The sequence below is a fragment of the Mus caroli genome, unplaced genomic scaffold (genome assembly GCF_978045245.1).
Source record: "Mus caroli unplaced genomic scaffold, Mus_caroli_1 scaffold_4, whole genome shotgun sequence".
In the NCBI taxonomy this organism is placed as follows: Eukaryota; Metazoa; Chordata; class Mammalia; order Rodentia; family Muridae; genus Mus; species Mus caroli.
In genome coordinates, this window is record NW_028227259.1 from 8,951,324 (window position 1) to 8,972,299 (window position 20,976).

A 20,976-nucleotide genomic window follows, 5' to 3' on the forward strand; every position below is an offset into this window, starting at 1 on the left:
ATAGCCCTGGCTGTCCTGGAACTCACTCTGTAGACCAGGCTGGCCTCGAACTCAGAAATCCACCTGCCTCTGCCTCCCAAGTGTTGGGATTAAAAGTCTGCGCCACCACTGCCCGGCTCAGTTTGAAATTTTATGGTGCTTAAATAAAATTCTAATGAGCCTTTTAGTTTTTTCTTTCAGATCTATATATTTTACTTTATGTGTATAAATATTTTCCCTGCATGTACATATGTATACCATGTGCATTCTTGTGGGATTCTCTGAACTGGAGTTAGAGATTGTTGTGAGCTACCATGTGGGTACTGGGAATTTGAGCTTTGGTCCTTTGAAAAGCAGTAAGTTCTTTTATTGTTGAGTTGTTTCTCCAGCAAGCAACTAGTGAAGCTGTTAAAAGAACTTCCTTTTTTCTAAATGTGTGGGTCATGGGATAGAGTACTCTTGAAGCTGTGATCTTCCTGTCTCCACCTCCTCAGTGTCGGGATTACAGATGTGAGCCACCACATGTGGTTTACCTATACTGGGGATTGAGGCAGGGCTGTGTGCATTTTGGGGAAGTGCTTTATCAGTTGAGCTATGTCCCCAACCCCTAATTCAGTTTCTCTCATTTCCCATATCTTAGTCAAATATCTTAGTCAAATAACCAGTGTTTGTAATGGGTATAATGCGTTTGCCGATGTAACTTATCCAGATCAGAGATGCCCTTCTTTTTTTTGGGGGGGGGGTTGGTTTTTGGTTTTTCCGAGACAGGGTTTCTCTGTGTAGCCCTGGCTGTCCTGGAACTCACTCTGTAGACCAGGCTGGCCTCGAACTCAGAAATCCGCCTGCCTCTTCCTCCCAAGTTCTGGGATTAAAGTCGTGCGCCACCACCGCCCGGCTCAGAGATGCCCTTCTATAGGCTGTGTTTGTCCTGAGTACTGTTCTTGGGAGTCCTGTTTTGGTGTCATCCTGTTTGTATTTAACATGGACTGGCTGCCTTCTAAGCCAGGTGTGCATGTCCTCTACTTTTATTTACTTTATTATTTTATTTTTCATTTTTGGGTTTTGTTTTTGTTTTTTGTTTTGAGACAGAATTTCTCCTGCAACCCTAGCTGTCCTGGAACTCACTTTGTAGACCAGGCTGGTCTTGAACTCTCAGAGATCTATCTGCCTGCCTCCCAAGTGCTGGGATTAGAGGTGTGAGCCGCCACCACTTGCCCTGCCTTACTTTACTTTTTGTTTACTACTTTATTTTCTTGAGCATAGCTCATTGTTCTAATTCTTGAGTGACTGAATGATCACACCACTGTTTAGCAAAGAACAACTTGGAAATCAACACTTTTAAAAGATATACATGATATAACATACATATTACATATTACCTATCAGTATAATGTACAATATTATATGTACATGTGATTATGTTACATATTATATATAAGTATATAATATATATTTACATGTATATATAAAGTTCCCTTGTTTAAATATCTGATTATGTGGATGGATACTTGAATGTGTGTGCATGTGAAAAAAATATAGATAGATAGATAGATAGATAGATGTGTATTCATATATGCATATATATACATATGATAGTCTACTTTCATGTACTATTTCAGGAAGATTTTATCTAGTTTCTATCTCTGTTCTAGACAGTTTTTGTTGTTTTGTTTAGTGTGCATGCATGGGGAGGCCAGGCGTCCTTCAGGGTGTCATGCTTTGGGAGCCACCATATTTTATTGTTTTTGTTAGTGTAAGTGCAGGCATGCACATGCTGTAGTTTGTGTGTGGAGGTAAGGGACAGCTTTGGTGGGCTTGGTTCTCACTTTGTACCTTCATGTGAGGTCAGTGTGGTCAGGTGCCTTACAGGTAAGCCATCTTGGCCCTTACTTTTTTTTTTTTTTGTTTTTCAAGACAGGGTTTCTCTGTGTAGCCCTGGCTGTCCTGGCACTCACTTTGTAGACCAGGCTGGCCTCGAACTCAGAAATCTGCCTGCCTCTGCCTCCCGAGTGCTGGGATTAAAGGCGTGCGCCACCACGCCTGGCACCTTACTTTTTTTTAAACTGTTTTTTTTTTTTTTTTTTTTTTTTTGTGGGACAGATTTTCTCACTGGATCCTAAGGCTTGCCAATTTTTCTAGAATGGCTGGCAATCAAGCTCCAGGCTTTTCTAGAATGCTGTGTTGTTAAAGTTATGTAGTATGTGGTATTTTACACTGTATTCTTTCAGTTAGTAATGCTCATGTACATTTTCCTGTCTTTGCATGGCTTGATAGCTCCTGTCTCTTTTTGTTGCTGAAGAATATCGAAGTGTTTGGATGCACCAGAGTTTACATTTATCCACTGAAGGATATCTTGGTGGCTTCCTTCTGTTTTTGGATAATTATGAATGAACCTGGTATAACTACTTATGTGTTGTTGTGTGAAAGTAAGGTTTTAGCTCTTTTGGATAAAAGCTAAGCAGTTAAATATCTGCAAACAGTCTTCCTACGTAGTGTCTTGCATTCCCACTAGCAACGAATGAGAATTCCTGTTCCAGGTGCTTACTGGTATTTAATGGTGCTGACAATGTTCTGGGGTTTGGCCAATTTTATAGTCATGTGGTGACATGCTGTGTTTTGTAGTTTTGGTGACAGACGATGTGACGCATACCTTTGCATGCATGCTTATTTGTCTTCTGCACAGTTTTTATGGGGAAGTCTTTGACCCATTTTAAAATCTGGCATTTTTGTTGAATGGTAAGAGGAGTCTACATTGAATAGTAGTAGTTGATCAGATATATCGCTCTTCTGTGGTTTGCCTTTCTGTTCTCTCTATAGTGGCTGTTAAAGAATGTTAATGAGTCTAGCCTATCAGTTCGTTTCCTTGGCACACTATGCCTTTATGCAGTATCTCCCTGCCCCCTACACGTACATACACCATGTAGGTCTTCTAGGCTGCCTTCTAGGAGTCTCGGGAGTTCCTCTTTTGTTTTGAATGTGACTATCCAGGTGTAGTGCTATCTGTTGAAAAGATTCTGTTGTCTCCATTGTCAAAACTGAGCTGCCTGTAAGGTGGGCTTGTTTCTGAGCACCCAGTTTTATTCTTCTGATTTTTGGTTGTTGTTATTGCCAGTAACTGTCTTGATACCTTTTTACACTTTCTAAATTGCACTTATGGGAAGTTTGACTTTCCAAACTGTGTGTTGGTTTATAGTAGAATAATTCTTGCTGTCATTATAAGAGTTATGATGAGAGACAAGTGAGAAAGAAGGTTTATTCTAAGCTTTAGGTTAGACTGTGAAGGATAAAACTACTTTTTTTTTTTTAAAGATTTATTTATTTTATTTATTACATGTAAGTACACTGTAGCTGTCTTCAGACACTCCAGAAGAGGGAGTCTGATCTCATTACAGATGGTTGTGAGCCACCATGTGGTTGCTGGGATTTGAACTCCAGACCTTCGGAATAGCAGTTGGGTGCTCTTACCCACTGGGCCATCTCACCAGCCCAAAACTACTTTTTTTGAGTCATGTTCTCACTATGTAGCTCTGGCTGTCTTGGAATTCACTGTGTAGACCAGGCTGGCCTCAAACTCAGAGATCTGCCAGCATTTGCCTTTCATATGCTGGGATTAAAGACATGAGTCACTACATACAACCGGCTATTCTTGGTCATGGAAATAAATAAATCAAAACTGATAAAGAACCAGTCTCTCAGGAATAATGTGTTAAAGAAACCAGCAGTGCCAAGATCCTGTTTCCATTATAAGCCCTTACTTCTGAAGGGATGGAGAAATGACAACATGGAAACTTGACAGCTGAGACTGGGGATCTGAAAGTTTGTTAGTTACCAAGCTTGCAGTGCCTAACCTTGAACTTCTGTCTTTTGAGCAAGTAACAACATCACACTATCACAACTTTTCATGTTACAGAATTACATGTAGTTTAAAGGAGGCGGTTAGGATTGAGTTTCAGATTTCAGTGCTGGTGAGACAGCAGAGCCGGTCAAGGCACTTGTTGCATAAGCTTGATGGCCTGAATTTAATCTCTGGAATTCTTGTAAAAGTTCAAGGAATGGACTGACTCTATAAAGTTGTCTTCTGACCTCCAATGCATGCATGTACCTCACTCCCGATCTCTCGCTCTCTTAACCCCCCGCCCCCTACACACACAGATAGACAGAGAAGAGAGACAAGAGAAAGGAAAACAGTTCAGTAATTTAAAAACAAGTTGAAGCCGGGCGTGGTGGCGCACGCCTTTAATCCCAGCACTCGGGAGGCAGAGGCAGGTGGATTTCTGAGTTCGAGGCCAGCCTGGTCTACAAAGTGAGTTCCAGGACAGCCAGGGCTACACAGAGAAACCCTGTCTCGAAAAACCAAAAAAAAAAACCAAAAAAAAAAAAAAACAAGTTGAAATGATGTTTTAGGTATATTGGGTTAAATAAAATGTGTTACTAAAAGTAATTTCACCTGCTACTTGTTATTCTTTTAATGTGACTGCTGAAAAACGCAAATTTGCAGATGACATTATGTTTCTGTTGGTAAGTTCAAGTTGAGACCATCGTCTAGTTATCATATGATTATAGCCTGGATTAGGGTGATGCTCACTAAAAGTAAGAAGTTTTTAAGGGATTCTACAGTATCCATATACATTGCAAATATTCCATTTTACAAGGGATTCTACAGTATCCATATACATTGCAAATATTCCATTTTACAAGGGATTCTACAGTATCCATATACATTGCAAATATTCCATTTTACATGGTTGTGTGCTTCTGTTACAGCTTTGTAACAACAACAACAACAACAACAACAAGCTTTTGAAGGGAAGGGCAGTATTACTTTGTCTTTATTTTGTATATATTTACCCTTGGCTAGAGTCATAGGAAACTGAGTGAGTAAACAAGAACAATAAGGTAGTATGCATTTCATAAAGCCATTTGGAGTTTTAGGATATAAATCAGTGGGTTGCTTTGTTTCTTTCTTTCTTTCTTTCTTTCTTTCTTTCTTTCTTTCTTTCTTTCTTTCTTTCTAAAAGATTTACTTACTTATTATATGTAAGTATACTGTAGCTGTCTTCAGACACTCCAGAAGAGGGTGTCAGATCTCGTTACAGATGGCTGTGAGCCACCATATGGTTGCTGGGATTTGAACTCAGGACCTCTGGAAGAGCAGTCAGTGCTCTTAACCGCTGAGCCATCTCTCCAGCCCATGGTTTTTTTTTTTTTTTTTTTTTTTTTTCCTCAACACGGGGTTTCTCTGTGTAGCCCTGGCCATCTTGGAACTCACTGTAGATCAGACTGGCCTTAAACACAGATTCACCTGCCTCTGCCTCTTGAGTGCTGGAATTAAAGGCCTGTGCCACTACTGACTGGCTCCATCAGTGAGTTCTTACTACCCATAATTTATTACCACAGTAACACTAATTAGCCATGTTAGTCATGTTCTTCTTCAAATGCAGAAGGGTGAGGGACCTTAGTTTCTAGCTTGTGTAGTCATGAGGATGCCGTTCAGCACCATTTCTCAGGTTTGGACATTTGCTAACAATACGAATGTGCCTAAGTTTAGAGCTGTAACTTTTCAGAATACTTGTCCATTCCAGTTTAGCCAATTATTTTATGTGATTTGAAATTACTCCTATATTTTGGTTGACATAAAATGAATGAAAAAATAATCATTGAAATTAAATGTGGGGCTGGAGAGATGGCTCAGTGTTTAAGAGCACTGACTGCTCTTCTGAAGGTCCCGAGTTCAAATCCCAGCAACTACATGGTGGCTCACAACCATCTGTAATGCAATCTGATGCCCTCTTCTGGGGTGTCTGAAGACAGCTGCAGTGTACTTACGTAGCATAAATAAATAAATTAAAAAAAAAAGAAATTAAATGTGCATGATAAATTTTGATATATATTGTATGTCCAATGAAAGAAGAAATGTAGAAGTTTTCAGGTATAACCAAAAAAGAAAAAAAGGCACTTTTTTTCTTCAGTCATGGTTTTTGGATGTACTGTGTTTATTTTGCTTTCGATTTTGGTTGTTTCTTTTTGGAGACCAGGTGTCATCATGTTCCCTTGGGTACCCTGGAACTTGCTGTGTAGACAGGCTGGCCTCCTGCTCACTGAGGTCTGCCTGCCCCAGCTTTCCTTTCTGTTGGAGTCAAAGGTGTGCAGCACCATCAGGCTCAACATGCTCACGTACTTTATACCTCTAGAAATTGAATTAAAGTTCATGGAGAAAAAAAGCTTGTAGCATTTTAAAATATGTTTTTGTCTTTCAGATAAAATCAAAGAAAAAATTAAAGAGAAAGACAAAGAAAAAGAGAGAGAGAGAAAGAAGCATAAAGTAATGAGTGAGATCAAGAAAGAAAATGGAGATGTAAGGATTTTACTGAAAAGTAAGTTATATTCAGTGAACATTTTCTACATTGTATACTATCCAGTATATTTATTAGCCAAGCTGTTAAAATAAGAAATGTTATTTGATACCAATTTTTGCGAAGACTAAGTATGCTGTAAGACTGCAGAGTAAATCCAGGGGTTAGGAATTGTAATCTGCGTGGGACTGTGCTTTGCTGTCTGTATTTAAGGAATTCTTAAGGCTTTCATGATTACGCTTCAAAAACATAAATTATTTTAAAAACAAGTTGTATAATTTGGTGTGTTCATTATTCGTTTTTAACCGTATTTATATAATTGGAAATAAGAGGCTAAAGCAATTTTGTCATGGTAGGGATGGTGACATCCTTCCTCACAGACACTGGAGGATAACGGTTCATCAGAGAAAGGACTGAGAGGGAGCACGTAATCCGCGCCAACCCAGAAGGGCCGCTCCTTTATTCTCTCTTCCTTGTTTAAGAGTATCCTCTGTAGCTTAAAAAAAAAAAAAACAAAACAAAACCTATGCTCTTTGTTTCTTGTCTCCATGTTAAACTGTATTTTGTTACTGTCTGTACATGGGGAAGAGTAGGAAGAGTTTTGTTGTAGAGTGTTGGGCAGTAACATCATAAATCATATAAAAACAATTTATGTTACAATAGAAATAAAAACAATCTCAAATTTACTTAGGAATATCTGAATCAGTGATGTTGTCATTCGGCAGCTGGCTAGTCTGTTAAATTAGATGGTTAATCTAATCAACCCTTTGACTTGGATTTATTTCATTAAATTTGGGTGTGGATAAACATTTATATTCACAAGGGGAAAAACCCTGCAATATTAGATATGAAACATAGTAACTAGTTTACGTTACTTACGGTATATGTGGACTCTCCATTTTTATTGCATTGTTTGTCACATTTATAAATATTTTTTGTTTCCTTACATAATAAACTTTTGTACAAGTCAGAATTTTACATTCAGAGATTTGTTTATTTTAGTATGTTCCCTGACTATATACTGTGTATATGTAGTGCCTTCAGAAATCAGAAGAGGGTGTCTGTCAGGTCAGTTTATAGGTGGTTGTGAGCCAATCAGTGTGGGTGCTGGAAACTGAGCCTAGGTCCTTTGGAAGAGCAGCAGATGTTTTTAACCACTGAGCCAATTCTGCATACTTAGAGTTTTCTTCTCTATAATGTTCTTTACACCTTAAAAGAAATGTATCACCTATTAGATGACTTCTTGGTTGATGTTCTCAATCCTTTTGTTTCTTTTGCCCCTGTGGTCTTGTAACTTTTATTTATTTTTAAAATTTTATTTACTTAAGGTTTTTTTGCTTTTTGTTTTTTAAATTTAGACAGGCTCTCATTATGTAGTCTTGGCTGACTATGAGCTCTTTTAGACTAGGCTGGTCTACAAATCATGTAGACCGCCTTGCTCTGCCCCTAGAGTGCTAGGATTTAAGGGCATGCGCCTCCATGCCTGGCTACTGTTTTCTTTATTCATTTTTTTTTCAAAAAAATTGTTCTAATTTATTCTGTGTGTTTGAGTGTTTCGGTTTCATGTATGTATGTGTACTGTGCCTGTGCCTAGTGCTGGTAGAGATCAGAACAAAGTGTGTGATCCCATGTAACCAGAGTGACAGGAAGCTGTGAACTGCCATGTGGGTGCTAGGCTCTGAACTCAGGTCTTCTGAGCTGAGGTGTGCACCATCACACCCTGTATGTACAGTAGGCGGGATTGAAGTTGTCAGGTATTCCCACCTGTGCTTCCACTGTGCTTCAGGTTACACTGTAAGCCTCTGAGGCGGGCGGGCAGGCGGGCGGGCAGGCCTTGAAAACTGCAGCTAGCCTTTAAGCAGCTGTGACTCATGCTCCCTCACTCCGTGGGTTTACTTGGCTGACCCTGCCGGCTTAGTCTATTAATTGTCTTGTCTTTATTTGTGTGTGCAGTGACACATAGTTATGCTATTAGAGAAAAAGTCTGTGGCCTCAGGATACTTAAGCTATATGTTCTTCACTGATACCTAGATTTCTAGAGACTGTATACATGAAAATATCCTACCGAACTGAAGGTTTTCTAGGAATATGTAATATTAACTGGGACTTTGAAGTAGATGGAAAAATTAGACATTTTGAACTGTAAGGGTGAAAGATGAAGACAGAGAGTGAGGTAGGCTTAGAAATTGTAACCTTGGGGACTAGGGAAATGGCTCAGCAGTTAAGACTGAGTTCAAATCTCAGCACCATATGATGGCTCACAGCCATCTATAATGAGATCCGACACCCTTTTCTGGAATGTCTGAAGACAGCTACAGTATACTTACATATAATAATAATAATCTTAAAAACAAAAAAAGAAATTGTGACCTTTAAATGGCTACGGCATTTGAAGGAAACATTTCTATAGTGGAGATAAGTAATGCTTTATACCGCTTTATGTTGCTGGGAAGATGATGTAAGTAACAGTGAGGAGTGTCATAATCACTCAAGAGGGAGATATGAAACTTTCATTTAAAAGAATAATTTTGGGATTAAAAAGCAGTAAAGTCAAAACTATCCTTCCTCCTCAGTATATAGTATGTAGGTAACTATACAAGTAAAAACATGCTTCATTTGGAAAGGGGACCCTGTCTTTGTAAGTACTGTGTTGGCTTTTATTATCCAGCAAAAGCACTCTCTGCTGACCTCTGTGTGGACGTGGCCAGGGAGTGCAGTCAGCTATTGCTGTTGTGGAGCAGAAAACTGCTCAGCTTGTTAGGGTGGTACTCTCCTAGTACTCTGTATGCACAGTGGTTTTTCTTTTCTTTTTCTTTTTTTCTTTTTTTTTTTTTAGCGTCCATCTTTTCTTCTCTCCGTATAGGTTTCTTCTTTAATGTTACACGTTGTAACAGACATTTGAAAATAGAAACCTTCCTAAATCTGTTCTACCTGAATCTCATTTCCTTTGGGTTTTCCTTAAAACTTTTACTGTGCTGGGTTTAGAGAGATGGCTCAAAAGTAGCACTTGCTGTTCTTTTAGAGGGTTCTAATAACTGTTTCCAGCATGATTAATCACAACTGTCTGTAGCTCTAGTCCCAGGGGATCCAAATGCCTTCTTCTGACTCCCTTGGTCACCAGGCATGAATGTGTGCACATAATATAGATGTTGGCAAAATACTCATATATATATATATATATATATATATATATATGAAATCAATAAATCTTTAAAAAGTAGACTTATGGGCTGGAGAGATGGCTCAGTGGTTAAGAGCACCGACTGCTCTTCCAAAGGTCCTGAGTTCAATTCCCAGTAACCACATGGTGGCTCACAACCATCCATAATGAGATCTGATGCCCTCTTCTAGTGTGTCTAATGATAGCTACAGTGTACTTACATATAATAATAAATAAATCTTTAAAAAAAAGTAGACTTGTTAGTGACTCTGTGTGTGTGTGTGTGTGTGTGTGTGTGAGAGAGAGAGAGAGAGAGAGAGAGAGAGAGAGAGTGTGTGTTTGTGTGTGTGTATTGAACCTGAGCATGGTGGCAAGCTGGCATGGACAAGATAGAGAGTTTTAGGGTATCCTGGCCTAGATAGCAAGACTGTGATTTTAAAAAAGAAAGAAAATGTGTAAAAAAATTGTATTGTTTTATATGACTCCACATATATGTGTGTGTATATTATACATAATTACAAGTGGGAATTCATGTGAGAAGATTTTAATAGAAAAATTTCATCGTTTTACAGAACGGGTTCTTGTTCTTAGTAGTTTAAAGGAGCAGGTGCATTACAAACACTTTACTGGGTTTTCTCCTTTTCTATCAAAGCCCACCAACTATTTTTGGACATGTGGGTATGTTCCAGCCACCTTACATACTTCATTAAAATTAAGTTGTTGTAGAAAATATTCTCAATCCAGGGCTTCTCTCCCCAGCTTTGATCATTTAGTTCCTGGATAAAAGACACACACGACCTTTATATTAATGAGCCTTTATTAACACTAAGGCTGGGCAGATGTCTACCCTCTATACTATTAAAATCTATTTCCTATTAGTAACCGTGAGTTACTATGTTTCATCTGGGCTGCTCTTAACTCCAATTGGCCAACCCTCCTAACCATGCTTTCTTGACTCGTAACCCATGGTGTTTTTCTCCTTTCTCTACCTTCTTCCTCTCTTTTGGAGGTCTCCTTTGACCCCAAGCCCAGGAACACCAGTCCCCTCCTATCTCAGTTCTGCCCAGCTGTAGGCTGAAGGCATCCTTATTCACACAACAGAAATAACTTGGGCAGGGGTAACTTGGGGGTAAGGTCACATAGTGTCACTTAGGTGTACCTGCAGACTCTCATCTCTAGGGCAACTAGGCCTTGGGAGCCTGCACTTAGCATAACAATACATAGCAACAGACCAAATCTCAACAATAAGTTACAAGAAAAATGACATTTTGATTTTAGTATTTTTAAATTTTGTCATACGTCAAACATGTTTTCCCCATGAGCAAGCATATAGGTTAAAAGCAGGTCCTATGTTTTTGGTAGATACCAATATGTAGCTGTAGATGACCTTGAATTTTCAGATCCTTCTGCCTCTACCTCCTGAGGTCAGGAGCTAGCAGTTGTTAAATAGTGCTGGGAATTGATCAGGATGCTTCTCTTATTTGAGACAAATATTGCTTTGTTTTGTTTGTTTTGTTTTGTTTTGTTTTGTTGTTTTCGAGACAGGGTTTCTCTGTGTAGTCCTGGCTGTCCTGGAACTCACTGTAGACCAGGCTGACTTTGAACTCAGAAATCTGCCTGCCTCTGCCTCCCAAGTGCTGGGACTAAAGGTGTGTGCCACCACTGCCCGGCAAGACAAATATTGCAACCAATTCCCTAGCTTTTGTTTTTATGATGCTTACCTGATCTGATATTTTGGAAGTACATACTTCAGTAGAATACATTGTTCTCAACCTTCCTAATGCTGTGACCTGTTCCTCGTATTGCAGTGACCCCCAACCATAAAATTGTTTTGTTGCTACTTCATAACTAATTTTGCTACTATTATGAATCAAAATGTAAATGTCTGATACGCTTGATATCTGATAGTTGATCCCCAGAGGAGTTGAGACCCACAGGTTGAGAACTGTTAGTTTAGCCTCTTCAGAGAATGAACATTTTACTTTTTAGGACTTTTACAGACATATCCATGTTGACTGGCTCTGTTTTTACTTGTAGTAGTCATGTTAGTTTTGTTCTTCACTGCATAGTTAAGAATTCATCCACAGAACTGGTGAGTTGTCTTAGAAGGTAAAACTACATAACTTGATTTTTTTTCCCCCCCAAGACATGGTCTCTCTAGCTCTGTCTGTCCTTGCATTCAGAGATCTACCTGCCTCTGCACCTCAAGTGATGGGATTAAAAGCATAGCTGCCACACCTGACTGATGACTTGAATTTGATCCCTTGATTTCTGACACCTACATGGAAGGAGAGAACCTAACCTACTATTGAAGGTTGTTTTCAGACTGCAGCACATGCTATAGCAGTGCACACGCAGGCTTGCATGTACACAGATGCGTGTGTACATACACACACAAAATGTAAGAGTGTTATGTAAAGGAAAGATACTATATGTAGATGGTTTTTATGAGAAGTCAAGTCTTTTCTGAATTGGCCTGAGAGATTTAGTTTTGAAAATATGTAGATCATCTCAGTACTGAAAAGTAAAGAAATAAGAGCTATGTGAACATGGAAAATTTCATGTGAAGAAGCTGGGGATAGAGCTCAGTTGATACCGTCCATCCTTCTCTGCAGGAAGCCCTGGGGTTTGTCCTCAGCACTGCATAATACTGGGTATGGTGGTACATGGTGCTAATCTCAGAGTTTGGGAAAGAAGAAGGAGAAGCTCAGAGCTATCTTCAGCTGGATATCAGGTTTGAGGCTCATCTCAAAAAACGTCCTCCCACCCCCTTAAGCAAGGCAGTTTGGGATAATTTTATCTATGGAACGTTATCATAGGAATGGAGTAAGACAGCTGAGTGTGATGACTCAGGCCTGCAACCTCAGCACCATAGTCCCTCAAGGCTGAGTCAGAAGGATCGTCATGAGTTCAAGCTCACCTTGTCTTAAAAATCAAAACAGCAAAACTCTGCTGAAGGGGCGAGCAATGAGTCATGGTTAAGAGCTGCTCTTTTAGGAGACCTGGGTTCCATTCTCAGCACCCCATATGGAGACTCACAACTAGCCCTGACTCCCTTTCCTGCTCTCAAGCATGCACGTGGTACAGACAGAAAAGCAGGTGAACACTAGTATTCAACCAAACAGTCCACGTCCTCCCTACCCCTGAACAAACCCAGAAAGGACAGAAGAGAAACAAGGTTTTTATCTGAACTGTTACTTTCTTGTCCTTTTCATAATTATCTTAGGAAACCGCATTTTCCTACAATATACATAATATTTTCATAGTCTGCTTATTTCTATATAAGAAATAGAAAAATATACACACACATTATTATTGTGTGTGTATATAAATGATGTGTGTGCTTATATGTACACTGAGGTCCTCTAATTAAGTAGCCCGCGTAGATTAGAATAGTCTTTTATTCCTGGCTTTGCTGGTTTTTGACCCTGGGTCTGATGCCTTTGTTCACAGAAACTCTTTAGTATACACCCTTGTGATGTCCTTCCGTTCATTGTCACGGCTTTCTCTTTTCTTTGTCTCTTTGCCTAGCACCTGGGCATCATTGCAGTTTAGGGTATGAGAAGGGATGGATTCTGATGTTGTCTTCTCCTGTCTTAGTTAGGGTTTTACTGCTGTGAACAGACACCATGACCAAGGCAAGTCTTATAAAAACAACATTTAATTGGGGCTGGCTTACAGGTTCAGAGGTTCAGTCCGTTATCTTCAAGGTGGGAGAATGGCAGTATCCAGGCAGGCATGGCGCAGAAGGAGCTGAGAGTTCTACATCTTTATCCAAAGGCTGCTAGTGGAAGACTGACTTCCAGGCAACTAGGGTGAGGATCTTATACCCACACCCACAGTGACACACCCATTCCAACCAGGTCACACCTGTTCCAACAAGGCCACACCTTCAGATGGTGCCACTCCCTGGTCCAAGGATATACAAACCATCACAGGTACCTACCCACTGGTTCTTGACTCGGCCGCTGTGTGCTGTGTCGGACTTAGGGCAGTGCTCATGCAGCTTACTGAGTGAGGTGCGCAGAGATTGGTGGGTTCTGCATTGTGACACCGGTGTTAGAGTGTGCAAACACTTCTATCTACATGTTTTTTTGTTTTTTTAGTCTCCTTGGCATCTCGGTATGATTTTTTTAAACCTCAGATAAAGTAAATTTTACAATCTATCCATGTGAACTCCCTGAAGGTTACTGTTGTTACTGGTTTCTGATTCTGCTTTTTACAGTTTGAAGGTGACACTTTCTGAGCCCGACTGACTCATTATTTGAGTGGGCATTCAGCATCTGCTGTCTGATTAGCAGTCCAGAGCCTACTGTCTGTGTGCTTGTGTGTAAAGGCAGAAGGTGGATGAGAGAGAAAGACAAAGTACAATTTGAATAGAAAGCAAATTCTCTGAATTTGAACTTTCAGAATCATCGCAAGTAAACTTATATATTATAGAACAGTTCTTAAGAGCATGTTTCTTTTTTTAAGTAATTAAAATATGGAGTTTCAAAAAAAATTTTTCCCAACAGGTGGGAAGGAGAAACCAAAAACAAATATAGAAGACTTACAAATTAAAAAAGTAAAGAAGAAAAAGAAAAAGAAACACAAAGAGAATGAAAAACGGAAGCGTCCAAAAATGTATAGCAAATCTATTCAGACCATCTGTTCAGGATTGCTGTCTGCTGAGGAGCAAGAAGCCCAAAGCATCATAAGTGAGAATGGAAAGGATTGCATTGGAAAACATTTGGATACCAAAAACTGTGATTCAAAAATTCCTGATAACAGCGACTTTCCATTTGTGTCATTAAAGGAGCCCAGCGATAAGAATAACCTTAGAAGGTTGGACACTTTGGCGTTCAGGCAGCTCATTCACATCGAGCAGCAGCCTAACGGAGGCGCGGCAGTCATCCATGCCTACAGTAATGAACTCTCCTGCCTGTCTCCCATGGAGATGCAGAGATTTGCAGAAGAATTTGTGGGTTTAGTGTTCAGTGAAAACGAAAGCTCTGCGGCTTTCTATGTAATGGGCATTGTTCATGGGGCAGCTACATACTTACCTGACTTTTTAGACTACTTTTCATATAATTTTCCCAATTCACCAGTGAAAATGGAGATACTGGGAAAGAAAGATATAGAAACAACGACTATGTCCAATTTTCATGCTCAGGTAAGAGGCTTTAGTTTTGTTTTAAAATAGCTTTTAATTGTACATTTTAGATAGACTTGTGTTTTTCCTCTTAATTTTACTGTAGGTTTGAGGTAAAATGGGAAAAGTCCAGTGAAACTGTTTGAGAGTAACTTCTTGGTGTGAGTTTACAAGTTTAAATTTTAATTTCTCCTTTTAAAGAAAGTATTTATCTTACTGTTATTTTGATGTGCATTGGCATTTTGCCTGCCTGTGTATCCATGTGAAGGTGTCAAAATTGGAGCTGGAGTTTCAGACAGTGTTGAGCTTCCTGGGTGTTGGGAATTGAACCCAGGTCCTCTGGAAGTGCTCTTAACCGCTGAGTCAGCACTCCAGCCTCCAATTTCGCTTTTTATTCTACTTAAAAATCAGTTAATGAAATACTTAAGGTTCTGTCCTCCCGCCCCCTTTCAGATAAGGATTTCACTTGAATTAAGTGAAATTAATTTAACAAGGTGTTTTCCAGTTCATAGTTGCTTTCAAACCTATTAATCAACCAGGTGTAGTAGTGTAGTAGCACACACCTTTGATCCCAGGGCTTGGGGGGCAGAGGCAAGTGGATCTCTGTGAGTTCGAGGACAGCCAGGGCTATGTAGAAGAGACCTTGTCTCAACAAAACAAAACAAACAAAAACTCTGCAACCCTAACCCTGTAAATCACCTACTATTATCCTCTTTGTAAATGCCCTGTAAGTGCTTAGCACTGGGTCTATCAAATAAGCAGGTGCTAAATACGTGCTGGCTGGTAAAATATACTGGAGTATGACTTAATCACTACTTAGTATGTAATGATATGAAAATATTAGTGCATATTTGCCTCAGTCACTTTCTGTTACTGTGAAGAGACACCGTCACCAAGGCAACACATAGAGAGTATTTATATTTAATTGTAGGCTTGCTTATGGTTTTAGAGGTGGAGTCTATGATTCATGGTGGGAAATGAAGTGGAAGGCAGGCATGTTCCTAGAGCAGTAGCTGAGACTTTACATCTGATCCACAAGCAGGACACAGAGACTGGGCCTGGCTTGAGCCTTTGAGATCTCTTAGGGACACACCTTCTTCAACAAGGTCAGACCCCTTAATCCTTCCAGAACAGTCCACCAACTGGGAAACATTGAGATCTGAGCCTGAAGAAGGAGCCATTCTCATTTAAACTGCCACAATAATCTAAGCTCATTTCCATTTCCTAATCTTTTCTACAGAATTTCATTTTAGAAACCAGAGACAAAAAGTTGATGTGGAGCCTATCTAGAGCCAGTGTCTTGTAAGGGGGTCAGGTGCCCTGGAACTGAGGATACAGACAGCTGTAAGCTGCCATGTGGGTGCGTGTGGGTGCTGGGGAAAGAATCCAGGGCTTCTGGAAGAGCGGCCACTGCTCTTAACCTCTGAGCCATCTCTCCAGCTCGATTAGTTTTTAAAATTTTTTTCTGGTAGTGACTGATCTAACATTCTAGTTTATGGGGAAGATACAGTAAAATCTCAGATCGTGGTGAACTTTTCTCCTAATGTTTCTCTACGAAGGTGAGATTAGCTAACAGACTAGAGAGAAGTAGTTTATTTTAGGGTTGTCAGCACTCCTAGGAATAGCACTAAATCTAATCCTCATTTCTGGCTTCTCCTTGCTCTGCTATATTCCTTCAGTTGATGTTCAGGATACACTTTCTACCTGAAAAATACTATATGTTCAAGATATAGTTTCCACCCCTAGTTCCCAGTAGCATGTTTGGTGTGTATTCTGCAGCATACAGTAGCATGGAGAATAACAATATTTAAATTTTAATGTGTGTGTATGAAGGTTATTCCCTAATGTAGCATATTTGAGAACTGGAAATGAAATATTTTTAGAATGTATGATAAGGCAGCAATAGAACATTCATTACTAGCCAACCCATTTATTTTATTTCATTTTCTCTTACTAAGAGTTTAGGAAAATTCAAAACTAAGAAATCAATTCAAGTAAAAAGGTGTAGATAACTGAGACTGTTGTCTTTAGAGTGGGCGTAGCTTTGGGCTTGTCCTTAAGTACTGGGCTAATGAACCGGAGTCCAGAAGACAGCGCAGTGAAGAGAAAGTGAGCAGGCTCTCTCTCTCTCTCTCTCTCTCTCTCTCTCTCTCTCTCTCTATCTCTATCTCTCTATCTCTCTCTTTAGAGACTTGTGTATTGTATGTGTGTGAGTGCACTGTAGCTGTGCAGATGGCTGTGAGCCATCTCGTGCTTGCTGGGAATTGAACTCAGGACCTCTGCTCGCTCCGGCCCCTGCTCACTCTGGCCCGTGAGCACACTTTCTTAGATCAGTTCTATTTCTAGTCTCTTGTTCTTCCGATAAGAGCTGTTCTGTTTTTGTTGTTGTTTGTTTATTCTGAAATAGGAACTCATGAAACATGGGGTGGCCTACCTGGTCTCTCATAGCTAGCTAAGGCTGGAGTTAAATTCCTGGGTGCCTTGCCCTACCTCCTGATTGCTGGAATTACACGTGCTTAGCACACCTAGTTTTAAAAGCTGCGTTTCTTAACCTTATTCCTTCTAGGAATTGATTCCTCTTTCCATAAATCTTTTAGTGAAGGATAGAGTGTACATGGAAAAGTATACACATTAGAGATGAAAGTGGCTAGAGGGCTTTCTTGAACTAGTCTTGAACTATCTGCTAACCTCAAGCCCTAACACCTAAATATGTACAGTTCTATAAAACTATTATCTCGTGTGTATGTGTGTGTAGAGTGTGTATGTGTACTGTGTGTGTGAAAGAGTCTGTGGAGGTCAGAAGAGGCTGTTGAATCCCCTCAGCTAGTTGCACATGGCTGTGAGCTGCAGTGTGGGTTCTGGGACTTGAACCCCAGTCCTCTGAAAGAGCAGTGAATGCTCTTAACCGTCAAGCCATTTCCCAGCCCACACATAAACGTCCAGATAACTAACCATTATACTGAATTAAAACAAACAGTTTTACATATTTTGAACTCATATTTTTGAAGTCATTTAATGATACATATGTTGTTACCCTTTTCCTTGTAATATTGTTTGTGACATCCGTCTTATAGATAGCAATGTTTGTTTTCTTGCTGTTTGTAATATTCCACTTGAGGTATGTGTCATAATTGTCCTGATTACCTACTGTAAGTGGACATTTCAGTTGTTTTTCTTTTGGTGTTATTACAGCAGGGCTTTGTGAATACTTTTGTTCATGTGCTCAATGTGCACATGTATTTTTGTTAAGATATACCTATCATTTGACTATCAGTAAGAAGAAGTGCACAGATATACAGTTTTGATAGATTAATGACGGTTTTTAAAAGCTCTTGGTACCAGTTTCTATTACAGTCAGCGTGGACCATACTTTTGGTCCATCTTTTTTTCATTTAGCCATTGTGGGGACTCACAGTACTATCTCTCTGTAGTTTAATTTAATTTTTTTCTGATGACTGTGTGCCAGGCACCTTTTAAGTATTGTTGTATAGTTAAATACTGTCTTTGGAACAGTTTTGTTCCACTCTTTTGCCCATTTTTTTTTTTTAATTTGCTTTTTTCCTAACTAGTAACTTAAAAAAAAAGTATTGTAGATCAGTCTTTTTGTTCAGCCAAATAATATTCACTTGGTGTCTTGATTTATCATTAATAATGGCTTTTGATGCCTAGGAGTTAAGTTTAATCTAAAATATAATTTTTCTCAATTATGACTAATGTATTTTGTGTCCTCTTTTAAAAATCTTTGCCTACCCCAAAGACAATGAAATATTCTTCTGAATTTTCTTCTGGAAGCTGCTTTTTCTTGCACGTTTAAATCTAAACTTCATCTCAGATTGGTTGCGTAGGAGGATATAAAGATCAGGATTTGGGCTGGAGAGATGGCTCAGCAGTTAAGAGCACTGACTGCTCTTCCAGAGGTCCTGAGTTCAATTCCCAGCAACCACATGCATGGTGGCTCACAACATCTGTAATGGGATCTGATGCCCTCTTCTGGAGTGTCTGAGGACAGCTACAGTGTACTCTTCACATATATAAAATAAATAAATAAAATCTTAAAAAAAAAAATCAGGTGTGGTGGGCATGCCTGTGATCTGAGTCCTCAGGAGGCTGAGGCAGGAGGATTACCAGTATCAAAACAAGCATGGCTGCATAGTGAAACTCTGTTTTTAAAAATTCAGAACGTAAGCAAGGTTGATAGTTGTAAATACAGCAGGCATCCAGAAGACTTAGCGTGAGCCGAAGAGATGCACACTCCTTGGCACATTATATTTTCTCCTTGTTGGTGAGCCAGTTGATCATACATGTGGGTCACTTCCTGTGCTTTTATTCTACTGTTGTTTTATTATTAATCACCAGGGAAACACATTCCAAACCATGGATCCATTTCACTCCATTTAGAATGGAACAGGGCCTGAGAGATGGCTTATTGGGTAAGGACCCTTGCCATGAAGTCTCAAAAACATGAAGCAAAGGAGAGAAGTGTTGGCCCTGGACTGCCACATGCATGCTGTGGGGCATATTCCTCTTCCACCTTCAAGTAAATATGTAAACGTAATTTAAAAGTGTGTGTTTTCTTTTTAAACCTTAAAAAGTATAATGGCTATTATAAAACAAAAGGCAACAAGTACTATTGAGACAGAGTAAAGAAAATCCTTATGTACTGTTGGGGAAAACGTTGTCAGCAGTGCCGTTAGTTAAACTGTGGTATGGAGTTCCTTAAGTATGTCAAAGTGAAACCCTTGTTTTCACCTTGTGTGGTCCTGTGGCCCTACAGCTCAGGTGGTATATCTGAAGGAGAATGTGGTAAGTCTGCACTGATCTGTATTCTAGCATTGTTTATGATAGCTGAGAAAGGGAGACAGTCTTACCATCTAGTGAAAGGATAGAGAAATTCAGACATGCTATAAATGAAGTCTGTCATTTACTAAAGCATTACATTAAGTGAAATAAGCCAGGCAGATCAGTCCCACAGGCCTCTTGCGTGGAACCTAGAAAGTTGTTCTCAGAAGCTGAGTGTAGAAAGAATGGTGGTGAGCAGTGGTTAGAATACTGGACAAGGAATGTGGTAAGGGTCAGTCAGAGAGAACGTTACAGTTGGCTAGGGTTAAGAAGAACTTGCATGGGGCTGGAGAGATGATGGCTCAGCAGTTAAGAGTTCTGGCTGCTTTTCCAGAGGTCTTGAGTTCAATTCCCAGCAATCACATGGTGGCTTCTAATCACCTATAACGTGATCTGATGCTCTCTTCTAGCATGGGGGTGTATATGCAAACAGAGCACTCATATATATAAAATACAGTGCTTGCACATATCTAATCTATTAGAGGCAGGTATCAGAGGCTGTAATTGGGAAAGTATATTTCTCTGTCATTAATTTAAAAATGAATTTTATTGAACTTATGGCTATTTTAAAAATATAATGAATAAAGTGGCTGAGGAGCTGTCTTAGGCCTTACGGCGCTTGCTGTGCAAGCATGAGGACCTGAATTCTGTCTCTCACAACCATGGTGGCAGAGCACTCCTGTAATTGTAGTCCTGGGAACGCAGAGACAGGAGGATCCTGAGCAGTTAGCAAGCCAGACTGGCCAGATTGAACATTCCAGCTTCTGTGACAGGCTGTGTCTCAGAAATTATGGTGAAGAGTGATTATGATTGAGGTAGACCCCTCCTCCCTCCGCCACTTTCTTCTCTTTGAAAGTATGTGCTAAATATGGCATGGAATAGCTCCCCCTTGTGGCACTTTCCTTTATGTGCATGGTGGTTAGATTGCATCAGTAAGAATGTGATGACCAGGGAGATAGCTCAGCAGGTAAAGTGTCTTAGTTAGGGTTCTATTGCTGTGAAGAGACACCGTGACCAAGGCAGCTCTTACAAAGGACAACATTGAATTGAAGCTGGCTACTGGCTCTGAGGTTCAGTCCATTATTTATTATCCTGGAGGAAAGCATGCCAGTGTCCCGGCAGGCATGGTGCTGGAGGAGCTGAGAGTTCTACAAGGCAAACAGAAGACTGTCTTCAGGGCAGCTAGTAGGAGGGTCTCAGTGCCCACTCCCACAGTGACAGACTTCCTCCACCAAGGCCATACTTCCCAGGAGTGCCACTCCCTGGGTCAAACATATCAAAGCACCATAGGAAGGCGTGTAAAGCTTGACCCCTGGCCCCTACCTCCATGTTTCAAGGAGAGTCAGCTCCCATGGGTCGTCCTGTGACCCCACGGTGCACGCTTGTATGTGCCTCGGCATATCTACATATATTCTAGTCCCTGCCCCCAATTCCCCTTCCCTTCCCACAGACACACACACACTACAGTAATGTGATGGGCAACCCACTTACTAAGAGTGAGGCACTGGTCCCTC

General features: G+C 40.1%; 1 protein-coding gene across 3 annotated transcripts in view; it reads left to right on the forward strand.

Annotated features, from left to right (window-relative positions):
• Rsbn1l (round spermatid basic protein 1 like) overlaps positions 1 to 20,976 on the forward strand; it is a 61,142-nt gene that overhangs the window by 18,676 nt on the left and 21,490 nt on the right. Inside the window, exons 2-4 of one of the 3 annotated variants that reach the window (XM_085836466.1) lie at positions 6,237 to 6,353; positions 12,490 to 12,573; positions 14,007 to 14,644. In XM_085836466.1, the coding sequence (XP_085692592.1) occupies positions 6,237 to 6,353; positions 12,490 to 12,573; positions 14,007 to 14,644 (839 nt within the window). The remainder of the gene's footprint in view (positions 1 to 6,236; positions 6,354 to 12,489; positions 12,574 to 14,006; positions 14,645 to 20,976) is intronic. The other 2 variants (XM_021163592.3, XM_085836465.1) reach the window with 2 other exon arrangements.